This window comes from Hydra vulgaris, chromosome 11 (genome assembly GCF_038396675.1).
Source record: "Hydra vulgaris chromosome 11, alternate assembly HydraT2T_AEP".
Lineage (NCBI taxonomy): Eukaryota > Metazoa > Cnidaria > Hydrozoa > Anthoathecata > Hydridae > Hydra > Hydra vulgaris.
In genome coordinates this window covers 13,607,106-13,630,000 of record NC_088930.1, presented here as the reverse complement: position 1 = coordinate 13,630,000, position 22,895 = coordinate 13,607,106, and the positions used below count along the sequence as shown (strand labels likewise).

At 27.0% G+C, this 22,895-nt stretch overlaps 1 protein-coding gene across 1 annotated transcript in view; it reads right to left on the bottom strand.

Moving 5' to 3' along the window:
- The window catches only part of LOC100205064 (26S proteasome non-ATPase regulatory subunit 3), a 56,494-nt gene that overhangs the window by 21,862 nt on the left and 11,737 nt on the right, over window positions 1–22,895 (bottom strand). The window contains exons 4-11 of the mRNA XM_065810175.1: window positions 20,306–20,442; window positions 15,361–15,415; window positions 11,666–11,722; window positions 11,159–11,237; window positions 10,980–11,083; window positions 6,670–6,784; window positions 2,105–2,198; window positions 1,798–1,927 (exon numbers count right to left, since the gene is read on the bottom strand). Of these exons, the coding sequence (XP_065666247.1) occupies window positions 1,798–1,927; window positions 2,105–2,198; window positions 6,670–6,784; window positions 10,980–11,083; window positions 11,159–11,237; window positions 11,666–11,722; window positions 15,361–15,415; window positions 20,306–20,442 (771 nt within the window). The remainder of the gene's footprint in view (window positions 1–1,797; window positions 1,928–2,104; window positions 2,199–6,669; window positions 6,785–10,979; window positions 11,084–11,158; window positions 11,238–11,665; window positions 11,723–15,360; window positions 15,416–20,305; window positions 20,443–22,895) is intronic.

Sequence of the window (22,895 nt, the reverse complement as noted above, 5' to 3'; positions counted from 1 at the left end):
AAACTAAGCCATTCATCACCTTTAATTCATTCAGGATTATAACCTTGCCATGGGTAGGGAGGATTGAGGAGACAACAAGACAATAAAGATGGATTCTAAAGTGAACTAAAAAGGTGTTTTTTTCTCTGCTTGGTTGAGGTGTTTTGAATAACTACATTATTTTACCACAAATGCCTTAGATTCTTTAATATTGCCTAAGTATTTTATATGATTGAGATCATTTAAATATTTTAGACCAAATTTTGTACATACCTACTCCCCCCCCCCCCCTCAAAAAAAAAAAGAAGTTATTTGATGCAAGTGCTGTCATGGAACCAGCCAGTGAGCAGGCTCAACATTTTTAGCTGCCTGTAAGTCACCCACTAGATGGACATTATTTAGTTTAGCTTCCAGTAGGAACCTAATTTAGCTATCTATTGTTATGAGTCAAGTAGTGGTCATGGTTCTGATAGATTTATAATCAAGCAATGATGTAAAGGTGAAAAAAAGCTATTTTCTACTGGTATAATAATATAAACATGCTTTTTTTGTAAATATTTGTAAATTGTTTTGCCATTATAAAAATTTTAAAGGAGATTACAAAATTCCGATAACTCTATGTCAAATTACTATAAATTAGAGAGAAATGTTTTGAAAGTTTAACATGTTAGTTATTTGTTTGCAATTGAGTTCAAATTAAACTCTTGAAAACCTTCAGACAAAATAGAGATAAGTTTGAAAATAACATAGAAAAGAAATTGGATAATTAAACATATTCAATAATTAAAATACTTAGCGTTTTTTAATGTGTTTTTTTATGGAGTAAAACAGCTTTTTACAAATGCTTTGCTAACAACAGTTTCATAATTACTATGTTTTCATACAAAAACCTTGTTAGGATTTTACACAAAATATTTTTACATTTTATTTTCATCTCAATTGCCTTCAACAAGTGTTTAATCAGTAGAAATTATAAAATAAACAAAACTAATTTTGGTCTTTTGACTCATGATTGTAACTATCCTATTAAAGTTCTAAAAGGCAACTTGTAACCTTGGTTACTACCTTGGTTGATTGTAAAAATCTATAGTTCTTATCTTAACAAAAAAACATCAAAATTTGACTGCAGTTGTCAAAATTTGACTGCCATTCATATCAGAAATACTCTGGAAAATTATCAATGCTCTAGGAAATTTTCTTAAGGTGTCCCAAAATGTTTGAAAATTTAATGGGTCCCTAATATCAAAAAAAAAAAGTTTTTCAAAAATATGTCATGTTGGGTCTCAAATGAAGCAAAACATTCAAAAATAATAATCATTTTACAAAAATATAAATATTTTTGATTTTACTGCATAAGATGAGATATTTTAACTAAAAATAAAAAATGTGTATTTTTGCAAGTTTTTTTCATAATTTTTTTATTTGTTTTTTATAAAATTATTTTTATTTTTGAAATTTTTATATAAGCTATCTTTATTTGAGACCCAAATGACATACTTTTAAAAAAACTTTTTTTTATAATATTGAATTTTCAAAGGTCTAGAGGCACCTCAAGATAATTTCTTAAAGCATTAATATTTTTCCAGAGTATATCTGAAATGGATTGACAACTTTTGTTTGAAAAAAAATTAAAATTCATTGCACACATTTTATAATTTGTGTAATGTCCTTACGTATTCTGCACACTTTTAAAAGTGTGCAAAATATATAAGGGCATTACACATTATGTTCATAAGCTTATAATTTATTCAATTTATCATTATTTAAATATGCATAAAAATTTTTAAACAAACAAATTTTTACTTTACAGATTTTTACCTTACTAACAATGAATTCAGAATCATCAGCAGAATCCAGACCCAATTTAAAAGCAATATCATCAAGTGATATGCGTGAATATGATAAACTTATCATTTTGATACCTGTTTTAATAACATTATGGCGTAACCTAACAACCAAAAATATAAAATCAAATAAACTGCAAATATAAAAAAATAATAAAAATAAAAAATAAAAACAAATAAAATATAAAAGAAAATGCAAATGATTCTGACCACAGAACAAACTCCATGCATTTGTTTAACTACATTCAATAAAAACCTTTACAATGTATTTTAACTTTTACCTTATGATAAGAGTGTAAGTTTTTTCCAGCAAAAACTTTTCTTTATGTTGTTCAAGAACTTGACTAAACAGCAACAAATTACCAGTTCTAACAGCTAATAAAAAATTAACTAATTGTGATAACTGGCTGTTAGCAGACTCATGCAGATTGCATTATATATACACATATATATATATATAAAGTAGTAGAAACTTATCAAACTTTTTTCATTTTACGCTGTGTTTTATCTATAAAGACTCATCAGAAATGAATTGTTCATTTTTGATGAGTTTTTATAAATGAAACACAGTGTAAAATGAAAAAAAATTTGATTTTTTACTATTTTATATATTAGGTTGGGGCAAAAGTAAATTAAATTAAAAAGTAAATTCGCACAATTTCAAAGTCAAATATGATGCACATGCGTAGTGCAAATGCAAACATATATTAGTTGAAAGAGCAACCTTTTTTGCACATTTTAAATTTTAAATTCTAATTTTTTAATAACATTGTATATATATAATTCTTTTTTAGAAAATGTCCATAGAAATAATACATTTTAGACATTGCACGTTGTACAAAATTCGACAGGGTAAAAATGCAACAAAAGCGATTTGTTCTGTTTACGGTGTGGATGCTTTAAATGTTCGCGTTTGCCAGAAGTGGTTTGCTAAGTTTCGCAGCTGAGATTTTGATCTTGAGGACAAAGAACATTCAGGAAGGCCACAGGAACTGGAAACAGACAATTAAGAGGAATTGCTCGAAGAAGACCCACGGCAATCGACTCAAGAATTAGCAGAACAACTTGGAGTTGATCATTCAACTGTTTTAAGATGATACACGACATGGGAAAGATTCAAAAGGTCAGAAAATGGGTCCCACATGACTTGACTGAAAACAATAAAATGCAACTTTTGAGCACCTATATTTCTCATATGGCTAAGTACAAAAAAAAGGACTTTTTTTGGAAAATTGTAACGGGTGATGAAAAGTGGGTTTATTATGACAATCCTTCCAACAAAAAACAGTCGTTGAGTCTTTGTCAATCAGCATCTGCTTCACCTAAACCTAATATTCATCGAAAAAAGGTAATGCTTAGCGTATGGTGAGATTTGAAAGGTATAATATACTATGAACTGCTGAAACCGAAGCAAATTATTAATGTTGTACGCTACTCGCAACAATTGAGATGTTTGAATGAAAAAATCTTAGAAAAAAGGTCCGGACCGGGTCATGGAAACCGTAAAGTCATATTGCAGCACGACAATGCTTGACCCCATGTTGCTATGAGAACCAAGGAAACTATTTTAGAACTAGGCTGGGAAGTCTTATATGTATGTATGTATGTATGTATGTATGTATATATATATATATATATATATATATATATATATATATATATATATATATATATATATATATATATACATATATATATATATACATATATATATATATATACATATATATATACATATATACATATATATATACATATATACATATATATATATATACACACATATATATATATATACATATATATATATATATATATATATATATATATATATACATATATATATACATATATATATATACATTATATATATATATATACATATACATATACATATACATATATATATATATATATATATATATATATATATATATATATATATATATATATATATATATATATATATATATATATATATATATATATATATATATATATAAATTATGTCAGTGTATTCTACAAATAGTGTACTCAATGTTTTTAAAGAACAGAGCAATAATAAATTAGTAAAAACACTTACCTAATTTTTTTCTTCGACAGCCTGTTTCGCCATCAGTAGGTTTATCAGGAAGCGTCAGGAAGTTCATCTTCCTGATGAACCTACTGATGGAGAAACAAGCTGTTGAAGAAAAAAATTAGATAAGTGTTTTTACTAATTTATTATTGCTCTGTTCTTTAAGAACATTGAGTACACTATTTGTAGAATACACTGACATTCATCTGTAAAGATACAATGAGACAGGAAATAATTAAATATTTATATATCATTTTAAACTGTGTTAAATTATGAACATTTTAAGTACTTGTTGAAATATTTTGAATGTTTATTAAAAAAATTATTTAAATTTTATTATATACGTTAAAAAAAAAAATTTTAAAATAGAAAAATTCGAATATCGAGCATATATTAAAACCCATGCTCTACTTGGAGTTTCAGCACAAGCCATATCCGATGAGTTGGTTTTAGTTCATGGTAACCAAGCTCCAAAATATAGTACAGTTGCCAAGTGGGCTACTTTATTTAAAGATGGTAGAGAGAGTCTCGAAGATGATCCTCGCTCAGGGCACCCTCAAACCACGTATACAGCTGAGAATATTGAACATGTGCGAGCCATTATTGAAGAAAATCTGCATGCAACACATGATATAATTGAAGCCCTGACATCGATTAATCGTTTTGCAATCAACAAAATCATTCACAACGCACTTAAAAAAAGAAAACTAACATCACGTTGGATACCCCACGAGTTAACTGATCAAAATTGCAAGAATAGAGTTGAGGCATATAAGGAAAATTTAGCCCTTTTCAGAAACGACCCATGGAGACTATGTGATATTATTACAGGGGATGAGTCGTGGTTTTATTTTAGACAAGTTGGACACAAGTCGGCTAATGTTAGTTGGGTCGGTGAAGGTGAAAGTCCAAGAACTATAGTAAGATGCGACAGGTTTCAGCCGAAAAACATGTTCAACATCTTCTTCAAAACATCAGGTGTTGTTCATTTGGGTTATGTTGAAAAGGGAGACATTACTAGCAAATATTATATAAAAAAATTGTTTGAAACTTCTTATATGCAAAACAAATAAGCAAAGACCTAAAACAGTCACTCAAAATTTCAAATTTCTCCATGATAATTTGAGATTTTTTAATGAATCATTTAAAGGGATCCTAAAGGCAAGCTGTGTTGATGATATATTTTTCATTGTTACAAATAGTTTCTAAGTAGATTGTGGTATATTAAATATTATATAAATAAATAAATATATATATATATATATATTCAATAAATAAATCCCAATAAACAAGAACGTCATTTTTAAAATGTTTAGATAAAAAAAAAACCACATAATCATTTTCGAAGCAAAACAAACAGCAGCTTTATTGAAGTTGCAGAATAAATTTGCAGAATAAAGTCATTTTTTAATCTATCAATAAAGTAACAATATTGGGTAGATGTACATCAATTTGCTGTACTTTATGTTGCATAGATATTGTACACAAAATAAACAAAGATTTTTCAACAGTAACTAGCAGTCTGCCCTCTTCATTTTCAGTTTTCTGTTTAATATTTTCTGCTCAGGTAGTTTTTATCAACAACTTTAAAAATTCTATTTGCAGTTTTATCCATTATTTCTTGAAGATTAACAGAAATAGTGTAGTCTGATGAAACAATTCTAGAATCTGGAATGCAATCACAAAAATAATTGTACTTTATTTTCACAATATAATTGTAAGCAGGGAATAATGTGCAACTTTTATCTAAGGCCCTTTGACAGTTAGTTTCTTTTAATTGTGCTTCTTTGTTAAAAATAAAAGTTTTCTGCAGTAAACAGGTTTTCTGAGGTAACTTCAGTAATCCCTGACAACCTTCTTTTCTTAGACTCTATTGAAAGATCTTCAAATGACTTTGATGGTACACCTCGTTGCAAATATTTTGTTCTAGCTTGCTGTAGAGATTTATTTACAATAAATTCCATATTTATTCCTTTCTCATTATGATTTATAAATCTCTCTTTTTGTTTACGTATTTCATCTCATTTCTTTTTAAACTCATAAATTTCTTATTTAGCATTTATTAATTTTTTTTAATTTTTTTTTTTCTTAAAAAAAAAAATTATTTTTAATAAACTTTTTATTTAGCTTTTATTTATATAACATGATTGGTCTTGGAATATCATTGATAAATCACTATATGAACTTGAGATTTTGCTCTTTTGGTAATAAAACTTGCATATTTATTCTCAAATTTTTTTCATAAATAAGTCATTAAAAATGTCTTTTTTCTTTATACTAAAGCTTGTCTTATATATTATTAACTATTTGGTTGTTTCTGATAATTATTTATTTTGTTTTTTTTTTACCTTAAAAAAAAACTGTCTGGATTTAAATCAACATTTTGAAAAATAACATGTAAAAAATATTTTTAAAAAATGCCAACCTAAACCACCAAAAGTAAGTATTTATATAAAATATATATTTATTATGTCAACTTTAGACGATTCTTATTTCATTAATTTTTGAAATTAAACACCTTAATTAATAACTTCTTATGCAAAAACATGCACAATAAAACATGTACAACTAAATAGTCCAAGTAATTGACGTGAAAGTTCAATTTTAAAAATCAATTAAATATGAATCACCCAAGTTCGCATACATTATTATATATAACTTTATTTCATCATTATATATAATTATACAGTTATTGATATGTCAATTTATTATTAAATATGCATTGTTAAAATTTCAAATATTCCATAAACCACACTTATAAAGTAACACCTTGTGTAAGCTGATAATATGGTACTAATGTATTCTTGAGAATTGATTCTTTAAATATTTTGCGATCTGGTATTTCACCTAACAGCAACTGAACAACAACTGCCAATCTATTAACCTGCAAAGAATAGAAGCAAGCATATCAGATAAAATCTTTTATGAAGAAAAAACTAAAATGTCTTAGATAACTATTAATACTTTTTCAAATTTATGTTCATTCTATTAATTATTATTACATTTTCATGTTTATTTATAATAAAAACAAGAGAAGCCAAAGTGAATTTTTTTTTATCATAAATGGCATTTTATAATCCATGTTTAATGTTTATTCAAAAACTAAATGACTTTACAGAAATTAGTGGTTAAAAAAAATAAATGTTAAAAATAGATGAAAAACTATTGAATAACAATTAAAAACAGTATAATTTGATTGTAAACAATTTTATTTTTAAAATGTTTAATAAATTTTTTTTTTTTTTTAAACATCTTCGCTTCCAACAAGGCTGCAAGCAGCCACTAATTAAAGTTGGAAGTTACTGAAAGAGAAAAGATGAAGATTGTAGAGCAAGATAACGATTGGCAGGCGACTTAAAAGATTGCAAATTATATGAATCAGGAAAGCAAGATAAAGGAAGCGAATTCCAAAGAACAGATGTTCGAGGAAAAAACTAGACGAATAAGCGTTTTTGGAGCACTTAGGAACAGTCGCAGAAAAAGGATGAGACTTAATTGAATGACGAGTAACATGAGAATGAATTTTAGTAGATGGCACAAGAGATGCTAGCTCTTTAGAGCAGTGCCCATTATAGTATTTGTAGAAAAGAGAAAGAGAAGCAACATTACGACAATGTGATAATGGTTGGAGGTTGGTTGGAGGTTGGCTGCAAGAGCAGGTCCAACTATGTTTACAATGTGTTTTTGCACCTTGTCTAAAAGAGAAAGAGCATCATTAGAAGATCCGCCCCAGATATGGCAACAGTATTCCATACAAAGCTGGATTTGAAATTTATAGAGATAGAGAATAGAATCCGAAGTAAGAAAGTGACGAGCTCGATAAAGAGATGCAACTTTAGCAGATGCTAATTTTGCAACTGATTTAATATATGGTTTCCAAGAAAGATTGGAAGAGTTAATCCTAGAAGATGAAGAGTTGGTGACTCATCGAGTACATCACCGTTCATAAATATAGGAAGATCTAAATTATTGCGATAACGATTGGCTGAAAAAAATTGAGTTTTATCTGAATTAAAGTTCACCAGCCACTGTGAGCCCCATGCTGTAGCAGAAGTGAGATCCTTTTCAAGCTCAAATGCCCCCTCCAAGCAATCAGAGGGTGTTGGTTTCTTATCACGACAAGAATAAATGGTAGTTTCATCAGCAAACAATGCCACCTTAGATGTGAGAATATCTGGAAGATTGTTAATGTAAATTAAAAAAAGTATAGGACTAAGGATAGAACCTTGAGGAACCCCTGAAGTTACAGAATAAGAAGAAGAGTGTTGTCCATCGAGGACAACTTTTATGCTACGGTTGGAAAGGAAGGATTCAATGATCTTAAATATGTTGCCAGATACACCATAAGAAGAAAGCTTATGGAGAAGACCAGCATGCCAAACTTTATCAAAAGCTTTTGAAATGTCAAGGGCGATGGCCTTAACCTCTCCACCTTCATCTAATGCACGATAAAACCTGTCAGTTATTACTGTTAGCAAATCAGCTTTAGAACGAGAAGATCGAAATCCATATTGATGGTCAGAAAGTAAGTTATTAGATTCAAGATGAGAAATTAGGTGTTTGTTAATTAAAGATTCAAAAACCTTGCTAATTATAGGAAGAAGACTTATGGGACGGTAGATAGACGAATCAGATCGCTCTCCAGAATTTTTGAAAATAGGAATTACAGATGCCGCTTTCCAGCAGGCTGGAAAACAAGACTCTGATAAGCACTTGTTGAATAGTTTTGAGAGTATAGATGACAGCTCCAGAGAACACTCCTGCAAGACAATAACAGGTATGTTGTCTGGGCCACAAGTTATAGAAGAGTCTAGGCAGGAAATCACTTTAGATACAGATGCTGGAGTGATATGAATGTCAAGCAATGGATCAACCTGTTTGTTGGCAATATCAGGTAGAACGCAACTAGTGGAATCAAGAGATGATATCGATGAAAAGTTTTTAGCAAACAATTCGGCTTTGTCTTTAGGTGAGGTGACAAAGTCTGAACTATACAAGAGAGGTGGAATTAAAGATAATTTAATAACAAACATTAACAATATTCAATTGTTACAATTGCTAAACATCAATGTTTCATTCAATCGTTACAGTTGCTAAGAGTAAAAATGATCATTCATTGTTAATAATGTATTTTTTTTCAACTTTTTATAACTCTTTAAAGTTTGCTTTTGCAACAACAATGTCAACAGATGAGATAAAATATTCTAATGACCATCAATGTGGTAAATTGGTACAATTGTTGTAGTATCATTTAACCTTATTTCATATAATTTTATATTTTTTTAAATATGTACTATTTCCGTTAAAATACACAAATAATTATCAGGGCTCAAAATAGTAAACATTGAATATTGTTCAACATTGGTTGAGCGTAAACCATCAATTATTAACTATTTTGTCCAATTTATTATGTTGCATTTTAAAAATAAGTTAGAACTTGATGCAAGAATAATATTGATGGCAAAAAACTAGTAATAAATGTACTAAATAATCCTATAATTGCAAAAAACTTGAAAATTATTTTTTTTTTTTCAAAAAGGATGTAAAAATTTGCCTTGTAATTATGCTGAACGAATTTTTTTTAAGCACAGTGCATTTTCAACAAGTGTCAACATATTCAGGCACATAAAATAGTTTAATTCTGATTTTTAAAAGTACTTTTTTTTCAACAAATACTTTGCAAGAATCTTATAAAAATATGATGCATTTTTATACAATTTTTACTTAAAAATTAACTTGAAGTTAAAACTTATGCAAGGTGTGTAGAAACCTTTTGTTGGTGACCCACAGTGGACCTGACCCTGCATTATAAAATAATTTTGTCTATATAATTTAATGTCAAAGTAAGAAAACAAACTATAAACCGTTTTAACTTTTTTGTGTTGGTTTTCAACTTAAAATTGAAACCTCCTAATATAATATATATTCTTGAAACATTAAAGTTATACAAAATAAAGATCCATAATAATATACAATATACAAAATAAATAAAACATATACAAAATCCATAAAGTTTTGCATTTTCGACATAAGTTATATACCTACATCAAGTTATAAAAAGAAAACATATAAATAAAAATCAGTGAAATAAAAAAAAATTTTGAAATTAAAATCAAAACATTAGTTTTGATTTTAATTTCAAAAATTATAGCTAAATCTGAATCAATGTTAATATAACTAATTAAAGCATAATTTGACTCTAACTAATTTAATATTAAAGGGATCCCAAACCTCCGAAAGATGTTGTATTCAAATTAAATAATACGAGTTTAGAGTAAACTAAACTTACCAAAACAATTTAATTATGGAGATATACATACTTTGTTTATGGAGATATAAATAACTTGTTTATGGAGATATACATTTGCTTATTTTTGTTTTGTTTTTTGTTATGTAATTTTATTTCTGACTGTGAGGTAATAATGATCTCACAAACCTGCTTAGTAAATCCTGTTATCAAAAATACTTGGTTTAAAGAATAATTGTGCCATTAACTGCAGAGTTTTTTAAATGATTTATGCAACTAGATTAGGTTTTCGTTTTTAGAACTTTCCTTCAAAAAAAAAAAAAAAAAATTAAAAAAAGCAAGTTTTTTGTTAATAACTCGATAAATAATTTGTTTTGGAAATTTTAAATAACTTAAAACTTATTTTTTAAGGCTTGTCTAAGATATGACCCTGGAGATCCGGATAGATTATCAACTAGCAATAAAGCATTTTTTTGGTTTATTAACAAACACCTAAAGTTAATTAGAACTAGTGAACTAATTAACCTAATACTAAATGTAAAACTTTTAGTTTACATTTAGTATTAGGTTAATTAGTTATTTCGAACTATCTGTAATTTTTTTTTCTTCATTTTTTATGTTTAAATCAATTGACTTTTTTAAACTATGGTTTTTTTTATCGACTAACATAATTGTATTTTAATCTGTATTTTAATAGCTTTTTTCGATTTCTTGCAATTTTCTTTTTAAGCGTAATTTATTAACAAAAATGTTATAAAGACTGTTAACAAAATAAATTGTATAAATAAAAAGAAAATTGTTTTAAAAATTAGGATATGGAAAAAACACTTACATGTTGTTTGAAACCAACAGCTACCTGTTGTGGAGCTTTTCGTATGGCATTCATTAAGTGTTTATGAGACTCAGAATAATCAAGTTGTATTGCTTTAATTAACCCTACAACAAAAAACATATAAACATTTTTAAAAAAAAAAAGGTGATAGATTTACCAAAGAAATCAATTATTATTACCTAAATAGTATAAATAACGTGCCCACTCATTGTTAGTAGCATTCTCTGGAAAGATAGATTTAGAAACTAACTTGTCAGCCTATGAAAAATAATTCTGAAAAATATTTATAAAACTCTAAATTTGAAAATTAAAGACCACAAAAGAAAAGTATAAAAATAAAAACCTATGGCAAAACTTTTACATTTTTTAACATCTATAAAATACATTTAGCAGGCTAAAAATTAACAACTACAAAATTTCATATGGCTATTTTGAATATGGTAACAGTTTTAACTTCATATTTAACAATTGCTGGCTATCTTTTCCAAAAAAAATTAAGAGGGGAAATTAAGAGTCACTGTTTCTTCAGAGAAACAGTGACTCTTAATCCCCCCTTCCTTGGTTCATAAAAATTGAAATCTCTTAGGATTTTAATTTTTATGAACCAACACAGTTGTAAAAATAAAAGCATAACAAAGCTCTTAAAATATAAACTTGCAGTCACTATAAAAAAAAAAAATCTTAACCTGATCATACAAATTGTAGTGGATATAATTGCGTAACAGCAAATTCAAAAGTAATGCCTAAATATATAATAAATCTAAATACATTACAAATGAAGCATATTACATATTAATTATAATAATTCAATATTTTAAATATTTTAAACATAAATTAACCATGTTTTATTAATAAATATCAAACATTTATGATAATAATTTAAATTATTTGTATTAAATTTTTTTTTATACTTATTATAAGTTAACATTTATACAATCATTTATTATAAACTAACTATACAATTATTAATATAAATTATTTGTACAGTTATTATAAATTATCCATTTTATAAAACATACAGGAAAGAAAAAAATGCTATCGATGCGTCCTGTATTAGTAGGGGAATAATTAAAATGTAAAGACATAAAAATAAAATTACAAAATAATTTAGATATCTTTGTGGTCTGACGAGACATATATATCCCAGTTTACTTAAGGCTATATGACCATTCACTTGTGGTTGAGAAACTCGAAAATATTGATTTCATCTCTGTAATTGTTTGACTGTATCTGATGTATGAATTGTTTGATGTATCTTAAACCAACGTTATTAGCAATTTAATGGCATAAATACTAACTTTAATTTTTATCTCAATAAAATGCTTTTTTGTTCTGTTTATTTTTCATCTAAAAGAAAATTCATTGAGAACAAATTTACATTCACTTACCAAATAACATTTAAAATGTGTTACTTTTTGTTCTTCATAATTAATTAGGCACATAACTTCAATTTATTTTACATTTATATTTTAGGATCTATCAAAGCGCATTTTGCTAACTGCCAAAAACCAGTTGATTACTTTTTAAGATATTTTGATAACAATGGATTCCATCTTTTTAAAAAGTAAGAAGTTTAAGTATAAAAAAGAGTTTCTGTCAAAAACTGAATTGTTTGCATTTATGGGGAATAACATGGTGATGGGATATCACAAATTACCATCATGGAAACATTATTGGAATAGCAAACAAGATTTGTCTGAACGTTTATTGCCATTTTGTTCACTTATTTCAAAAGCATTATCTCGGAATAGATTGTTCCAGATACATTCTAATATTTATGTCAATGACAATAACGCAGTTCCAGATACCAATACTGATAAACTTTATAAAATGCGACCACTAATTGACAGCTTGAATTTGAACAATTTTGCTGAATTATACAGTGTATTATGTTTTGTTAGTATTGATGAATCGTTTCAAAGGGTGCAGCTCGTTAAAGCAATACAATCCTATGAAACCAATAAAATGAAGTTATAAACTTCAGTCTTTAGCAGATATGGATGGCTACTTTTAGAAGTTTGAAGTTTATTGTCATTACCTACTATGCATAAATATTTTGGTTTAGAAGAAAAAGTAATTTATGAATTTTTTTATACATAATTATTTTAAATATGTTCTACTTATGGAATAATTAGTCTCTTTTCAAGTTTAAAGTTGTAGAACTTTACATACAAAAAGAAAGTATCTACCAGAAGATTATATAAAAAATAAATAAGGCAACTTTGTTTATTGAACATCAAAAGATGGAATTGTAGTTTTTATATGGAAGGATAACAAACCTGTTCATGTCATTTCAAACTATCATGGAACATAGATAAAAAATAACGAGAAAGAACAAGGATGGAACAGTATCAATAATTTGTGATACAAAAACAGTAAAAGATTATAACACCTTTATGGGAGGTGTTGATAAAGCTGATATGCTTTGTTCGTAGTGTGGCATTTCTAGGAGATCCAAAAAGTGGTGGCAACACATTTTTTTTTGGACTTGTAAACTGAACGATATGTAATGTTTATAATGTTTACAAAAAATGAAAATATCAGCCTTTTTGACTTTTGAAAATCAGTTGCACAATCCTTAATTATAAAAGGAAAGCCACCAAATCATGGCAATCAAATGTCATCATTTCCTTCCAACAGTCTTAATACTAACAAAAGAAGAAAGTCAAATTATTAGGTAGCGCTATTAACACATAAAGAAAATCTTGGAATTTATTGGCCTGAGCACAATGGAAAACAAAAGTCTGTTTAAAAAAGAAGATTGAAGCCAGCCCATTTTTCAAGTGTAACACTTGTAAAATTTTCTCATGTGTAAGCAATAAAAGAAACTGCTTTAAAAAGTTTCATAAGTGATAGATTTTATCTGGACATACAAATAATATATACTTTTTGTATTAAAAAAAGGTCAAGTTTTTAAAAATAAATGCATTATCATTTTTTATATATTTTTTTATATCAAATTAATCAAACACTATGAAATTTATATCAAGCTGGGCCTCCTTTAGTCTTGATAACCTTAGTTAGATTATTTGGTATGGATCTGACCAAATTTTGCATCCCTAATGTTGTTATATTATCGCATGCACTTATCACTTCTTTCAAAATGTCTTAGTGTCAGCAATTTCTCTGTCCAACAAATTTTTTATAGGATAAAAGATTTTGAGATTGAGATATTGAGAGCCATTCAAAGCATTAAGCTTATTTGTATCAAAGTATAACTTCATTTTCTTAACAGTATGTTTTGGCTTCTTTCCCTGCTAGAATATGAAATCATTTTCTATTCTCAGTTTTTTAGTAGATGATGCCAAGTTGGCTTTAAAAATTTTACAGTAAATTGAAGCATCCATTTTATCATTTACAAACATCAACTTCCCCATTACTTTCTAACTCGCACAACTTAAAACCATCACATTTGCTCCTCTATGTTTTAAAACTATCACATTTTGCTCCTCTGTTTTAAAACCATCACATTTGCTCCTCTATGTTTTAAAACCATCACATTTGCTCCTCTATGTTTTAAAACCATCACATTTTGCTCCTCTATGTTTTAAAACCATCACATTTGCTCCTCTATGTTTTAAAACTATCACATTTTGCTCCTCTATGTTTTAAAACCATCACATTTGCTCCTCTATGTTTTAAAACCATCACATTTGCTCCTCTATGTTTTAAAACCATCACATTTTGCTCCTCTATGTTTTACAGTACTATGCAAACAACTTAATTTATAAGCATCTTCGTATTTTTGCCACACTTTCTGGGCTCCATCTGATGAGATGAGGCTGTATTTTCAACTTATTTCGCCACAAATTTTTTTCAAATACCAGTATTTTAACAGTTCAATAAAGTTTTTTTTGGAGTTCTACAACTATAACCTTGTTCTCTGATGCAATTTCTTATTGTTTGAGGTGTCGCTATGATGTTGGGGTGTTACTGTAATGTTGAGGTATCACTGTGATGTTAAGGTTTGACTGTGAGTTTGTGATCTTTTTGAATTTTTAAAGTTTAGCTGTCATGATGTCAATGTCAGCTGTCAATGAACCTACTTTTCTTCACACTTTTGATGATGTTGTGATCAATTGCACTGGTAGTCTTGCATTTTATCTATTGCCAACCACACTAGCAATGGTTCATATCAGATATGTTTTTTCAAAATCAAGCCCCGCATCACTTCAATATAACTCTTTTTGTTTGTCAATGTGAGAATACTACTAGAATAACAAATTTATTTTTTTAATATAATTAAAAAAATAAATTTGTTAATCTACAGTGAAAGTTTGTAACAACACCAATGTTTCAATAAAACAATGTGTGTGAGAAGAGTATTAATAATGATAGAAAAATCTAATACTATATGTATTTAAAAAAAAAAGAACTTTACCTGACCATCAATATCATGTCTCAGGGTTGTTGTTCTTAACCTTGCATGCAAAAATCTATAAAACAATTTTTAATATAAAAAACAAACTTAAATATTTATAAAAATATAAAAATTAATTAAATATTATTTTTGTTAAATAAAATAAATCTTAAATATCTTGATAAAATTATCCTTTAGATATGAATGAAATATCTATTAGATAATAATATTATGGCAGCCATTTCATCCCAGTTAATGATGAGAAAGAGTTGCAGAACTTTTTTTATAAGAAAATGTGAACGAAAGTCTTTGCAAGTATCTAACTTGTGCAAGCTTCAAACTTTGTAATATTAAAAATTATATAAAAAGCTATTGCAAATTTATTGCGGCAACATCTCCTTAATTTTGATTTAAAGCATTTAACTGCCGTTTTTAATTCTTTTGTTTATTAAATAGTGTTAAAACATTTATCAGATAATATGCCTTAGTGGCTGATGTGGTTAGCTCACAGCATTTCTGAAGTGAACTGCCGAGGTTCAAATCCTTACGCTTCCACTTTTTTTTTTTAATCTGCTTGGATTTTTAAAATACAAAACAAAACATTTTTGAAGTTTTATAGATATTTTTTCTTTTATAAAGTTTAACTTTTATTTAAAAATTGCATTGCAGCAATGTCTCCTTAACTTTGATTTATAGCATTTATTTGCCATTTTATAAAGTTATTACTTCTTTTGTATTTTATTTATTAAATAGTGTTAAAAATTGGCAGATTAATGTGTGGCTTAATGGCCTAAGTGGTTAGCTTGTTGCGCTTCCAAAGTACAATAAAAGGATTCAAATCCTGTCGCTTGCACATTATTATTTTTTAAATCTTTTCCAATTTTCTAAAATACAAAACAAAATATTTTTAAAAATCTATTTATATACATAACGTATATAAAGATATTATTTACTATAACAAGCAAAAAGGTAAGAGTTTTAAAAAAAATTTCTATTAACATCAAAGCAACGATATAAATTTGCTCATATGTCGCATTATGAGATATGTTATTAATGTACTTAAGTAATTAGTCAAGTCTGCACAAGTTTAACACACATTTAAGGGACAACTTTTTTTTTATATAGGAAAAAAGATTTTACATTTAAACTTTTATTTTCTTCGAAATTAATTAACAAGGCGAAGGTCCTAATAAATTGCGGATGGTCTGTAGAAATATTTAATAAAAACTCAATAGAAAATTTATAAAGAAAAAAATTTCATACACGTTTTTTTTTAAAGAAGCTTTTAAAGCTTTTTTCTTTTAAAGAATTTTTAAAATAATAAGTTAATAAAATTAAAAAAAAATTCCTATTGTATTTTGAGTTTATTTTTACATTAACTCAAAATAAAGGACAGATTTTTGATTTCTACAACTTACTAAAAATTATTGAAATAAAACGACTATATAAAAAATAAGTGCAGAAATGGTCAGTGTGGAAGAGACAATGACTTGTACAATAAGAGCCATGGTAAGTTCATTATTCTACGTATTTTTAAGTCTAATTCTAAATGTTTTTTTAACTTTTTATTCAGATTGTAATTAATCACCACATTTCAATCAAGTATTCTAAATTTTATTTAGAATACCCGCTTCGGGTACTAATGTCCCAACCTCTAAAAAATAATGGTTCGCGCAATGACTACCAAAGCATAAAAAAAATTTTTAAATTAATTATATTAAATATTATTTTTTTATACATAACTTTAAAAGGTAGAAAATATGCATAGTTTTTATACCACTTACTAAAAAATATTGAAATAAGGAATAGTATAGAAATGGCCGGCATAGAATAGAATAGTATTTTATGGGTTCAGACAGCTAGTTTTTACTAAAAAATAATATCTAATGGTTGAATTTGAAAAACCTGATTGAAATAATGATAGATTTTTGCTTATAAATTTTTACTATACAAGAAAAGCAAATCTTTATTGAAAAGATATAACTCTTAACATTTTAAGATAATCCTATGCAAAAAAATAGTTAAACAGATCAACACAGAAACCACATAAACTGATGCAAAAGAGCAGCAATGGCAGAGTGAATCTTTAGTGAAATGAACCTCTGAATCAAACACCACTGTAGAACTTCCACAGCACTTCCTGTTAGTATGGCAATAAACAAATGTCTTAAGCAGCAATCATTTATTGAGGTTTCTATTTCAAAGTTAATTTTAAACAAAATTAATTTTTAAATGCCTTATAAAATAAGATGATAAAGAACAAATAGAAAAATATTCCTTTCAACTGCTGTTTGTTCTTGGTTTTAAACTTAGCGTATAAACTAAAAAAAAACTTTTGCACTGGCTTTCACATGTGATCTTGGTCTTTTTACTTGTGGTCTTGACCTTTTTACTTGTGGTTTTGATCTTTTCACTTGTACTCTTGGTCGATTCACTTATAGTCTATTAATATCAGGCAATAGTACAAGTACAAAAAGCACAACAGAGAGTAAACTCACTCAAAAATTATTTTCAATTAGTTCATAAAAGTTTATAATCCCTATATATGACCCACTTACAAAGGAAGAGGTAAGTTGTCATGGAAACACTATAAAAACTTACCAGTTACAATAGAACTGTCAACTAGAACTATAAAAAGATTTTAAAAGTAAAATTTAAAAAAATCATTTTTCATCTAACAGGCTTTTATATTAAATTTCCTCTAAACATATGTAGATATATGCATATATTTACTTATAAATATAACTACAATATCTATAATGTAAATATTAATTTTTTATTAATATGGTAAGAAAATTCAAAAAATAATTTTTTCATTCATTCATGTAATAAACACATACATTTTTTTCAGCAGTTTTTTCTTGTAATTAAAAAAAAATTAAATTCATGTATTGTTTTCATTATTAATATAAAGTTAATGCAAAAAATACTAAATGATGAATCAAATCAAATGGGAAAACAAACTAAACAGCAACAGCAAAAGTCAACAAAATGCTAGAAACAATCACACGCTTGTTTAAATATGAGACAAAAGAAATGTTAAAACAGCTCTCTGAACCTAGAATTTTTTATCCAAGCATGGTGTCTTTATCTAAAAAAAGACAATGCTACCTTCGAAAAAGTGCATGGAACAAAAATGATACCAGAACTAACACATTATAAATATGAAAAAAAGACTGAAAGGACTGAACATAACAACTACTAAAGCTAAATGTGCATATAACTTGATCAAGCTATACAAAAATCTATAGACAAGATATTTTGTTAAGCAAAATTGTAAGTTCTATTTGGGCCTATTTAAGTCCCATCTGACGCATAAATAATCTCTTAGGTGATGGACAAATTTTGAAAGACTTTCAAACAGACTTTTTCACAAATCAAATTATAAAATATCTTGAATGGTTCTGATAACATAGCAATAGCTTTTAAGGACTATAATGACACAAACATTTTGACATCATAGATACTTAACATCATAGGTAAATTTATTTCAAATAGATGGCTTGATTGGCGATGATTTCAAGATGGCTTATTCTCATCTTATTTATCTCATCATATTATTATCTGATTAGATAAATATTATTTTTTTTTTGGTAAAATTCCTAATTAATTTTTATTAAAATTTATTAAATTTGTTAAAATTAATTCCTAATTAAGTTTATTAAAAATTTTATTATTTGGTAAATCTAGACGTCAACAATCATTTGTCAGTCAACCAGGTGACTTTGGAAAATTTGAGATTCTTTTTATTTGTTAGTTTGAATAAAGTTCTGATAATTTTAACTTGAAGCTTGTTTTATTTTATGAACTCATTTTGTGAAGACAATAACAATCAGTAAGTGCTTATCTTTACATAAAAAATTTTATGTCTTTTTTGTATATTTATGTAAAGATATCTGAATCTACCCATTTTTTGAAGTTACAAATTTAAATTATCAATTTGGGAAGAAAATTTGAGTCTGCTCCAATAAAAATTTGTGGAGTGTCTTCTCCAAAATACACGAATATTCTCAGAGAAAAATTGCGCAAATTTTTAAGATTTCTCAATAAACCCAAATTGGTCACAGAAAGTGAAGAAACTTATATCGTGCAACTTTCAATACAGAAAAAAATATTATGGCTTATTTAAAACAGAAAAAAATTATCTTTGTTGCATATAAAAGTATATAAAATATCATACTACAAAATATCAATGCTTGAAGTATATTGTTGTAAAATTTTCAAGTGTTTAATTAAGTTTAATCAATTAATTTTCTTAAATAAAAAAATAGAGCATTAAAAAATTACAGCCAATAAATATTTTATTAACAATATTAAAATATTTTTTTATGCTTCATTGATAATTTATACCAAACTAAATTTTTTTGAATTTTTTCAGTTCTAAATGTCGTCGCTTTGCTTAATTTAGATGAGTTTGGCGAATTCAATAAGGATAGGTGAAGGTGTAAGACCTATTTGTTATAAGGATAGATATGGACAGGGATATGGAGGGGAAAATGTTAACTTTTTTTGTATGATTTTTCCCCATCTAAGAGCTAAATGATACAAAAATACCAAATGATAAAATATTTTTACTTAACTATCAATTGCAAAAAAGCAAAAAAATTCTTTTAGCACATTCACTCTTTTTTAATATTTGGTCTCAATTTGTTAATATTTAAAATCTTTCAATTTTTAAATAGATTTCTCCACAGTTAGATATCTAGTTTTCATTAACATCAATATTTCCAACTACAATAATTTTCTAGAGAAAGTGTGTTAGTGTAAGTGTAGGGAGGAGAGAGTAGGGGGATGGCATTAGCAAGAAAACTACAACCAAACTTATTTTCTAAGATAAATCCTTGACAACATTCCCCGCTTACATTTGAAAATTTAAAAAGTATTAAATTTATAAAAATAAATAACTTAAAATTTTCAAAAAAAATTATTAATACAACAATTCTAAAATGCAAATGTTTTTACTCACTCTCTGATTTCTGTTAACCGATTGACCAGCTCATATGATCGAGAATAGTAGAAATAACAAGATGCTGCTATAAGGTCTAATGTTCTACGATTGTAAGTTGAAACTCTCTGTACTAACGCATCAGCACATGTTACTGCCTAAACATCAGTATAACAAGTTTACAACAAAAAAACTTGTGATTTATAATAAAATTAATTTATAAAATTAGTAACTGAGGTTAATATTTTACTGGAACCAGGGCAGTTTTGATTAAAAAATTTGGGAAGGCCTGAGGCTGCATAAATATTGATACATCTAATAAATGTTTATACTTAATTTATATTTTATAACTATACAGTCATGGACAGGAAAGACGTGCAATCGCACTTGATACCTGACCACGCATATGATCATTTTTTTTAAAAGCTTGACCATGACTTTTCAGCGCTTCAAAAACGCGCTGAAAAAACCAGACAAAATTAAAATTAGAAACAAGCTTAAACAATAAAAAAAAGAAAAAAAATCCTAATAAAAGAGAAATTAAAAATTTAAGAAATTAAAATAATAATTAAAATTATAGCTATGAAAAAAAGTCAACTAATATAAAGCTGAAAAATTAAAACTCTTGTAAAAATTAAAAGTTAGTTGGACCTGCTCTTGCAGCCAACCTCCAACCATTATCACATCGCCGTTATGTTGCTTCTCTTTTTCTTTTCTACAAATACTATAATGGGCACTGCTCTAAAGAGCTAGCGTCTCTTGTGCCATCTACTATAATTCATTCTCGTGTTACTCGTCATTCAATTAAGTCTCATCCTTTTTCTGTGACTGTTCCTAAGTGCTCCAAAAACGCTTATTCGTCTAGTTTTTTTCCTCGAACATCAGCTCTTTGGAATTCGCTTCCTTCATCTTGCTTTCCTGACATATAATTTGCAATCTTTTAAGTCGTCTGTCAATCCGTTATCTTGCTCTACAATCTTCATCTTTTCTCTTTCAGTAACTTCCAACTTTAATTAGTGGCTGCTTGCAGCCTTGTTGGAAGCGAAGATGTTAAAAAAAAAAAAAAAAAAAAATCCAAAATTAATTATTTACGTTAACTATTAATTATGTTTAGGTTGAATATTTTGAAAACTTTGATCTTTTTTAATATTTTTAAATATTAGGTAAATTCTTATGTTTTTATAATATTAAGCAAACTATTTAAATAGAAAATTAATCATAAAATAAATTAATCATATAATAAATTAATCATAAAATAAATTAATCATAAAACAAATTAAATATAATTTTTTTAAACATTCGTTATTAATTTATATTTAATGTTTGTTATTTAAAACAATCATGAAAATTTGTTACTTTATTTAAAAGTGTTTAAAAATTTTTAGTTTTTGTTAATGTTTTGTAATATATATAACTGTAATATGTATAACTCGTTAGGCGAATAGTACTATTTGCTTAACGAATAGTACTATTCGCAAATAGTACTATAACGAATAGTACTATAACAAATAGTACTATTTGTTAAGTGAATGAGTTTTGTATAGAAAAAATCTTCATCAAAAAAAATGTGGCAATAATTTTTTTACCTCAAGACTAATATAAAAAATCTTTTCTTGTTAAATTTTTCTAATTAACTATATTAACTTAAATATTTATTAAAAAAATTTATATAAACCCATTTATTAAATAATAATTCTTTCTCCCTGGGACAGATAAATTTCATGTGGGCACTAACTTTATAGTCAGGAAGACAGCGTTGTTCAGAACAAAGCAAGATTATACATTTAAAATTCATCAAATAGTTTGTGAATGATGAAATTAGACTTTTGTTTAACTTTATTTATGTAACTTTATTTGCTCTAATTATGACTTTAGACTAAATACTTTAGGAGTATGTAAAAAGGCTAATTTCATCAACAGCTGTAAAATATCAGAGGATTAACAGCATCATGTTGTGCATGAGTGGTTTCCCTTTTAGTGTTTTTGATGTGCATTGTTCAGGCCGTCTTTTTTTTATGATTTTAGGTTAATTAGCAGGAACAAGGTAACTACATAGCTTATAGCATAGGGTGTTACACACTATTGATGATTGAATCAAGTTGTCTAATTATTAAAAACGTAAATGTTAAACATAAAAAAACCCATCAGCACCACCCTAGTTGTTTATCTTTTATAAATATTTGTATTCTCTAAAGTAACTTTTAACCAGTTAAGTTTTACCTCTTGCAAAATTTTCTAGACTTACTTCCTTTTTGTATGACTAATTTGAATTCAACTGTTTCATCTTCGGATCTCAGTATTGGTGATGCTTTAATTCACAAAAACTCTAACGATCACATGCTTGACCTGGACATATACTTATGTATAAACTTATTTATTTGTCCTGAAATCAGGTTTGAATCCTCTGACCATTTTTTTACATGCTTCCATTTAGAATCCTCTTTACTCAATAACCTTTCTCTTTGTTCTTTATCATTGTCTTTTCTCCTAAGACTGCCCTCTTTTAGATGTAATTCAATTCAAGTGACAATTTCAAGCCCAGCCTCACTCTATCCCATGGTTTTCACCTTCTTGTGCAGCTGCAAATTTTCTAATTGCAATCATTTTTATT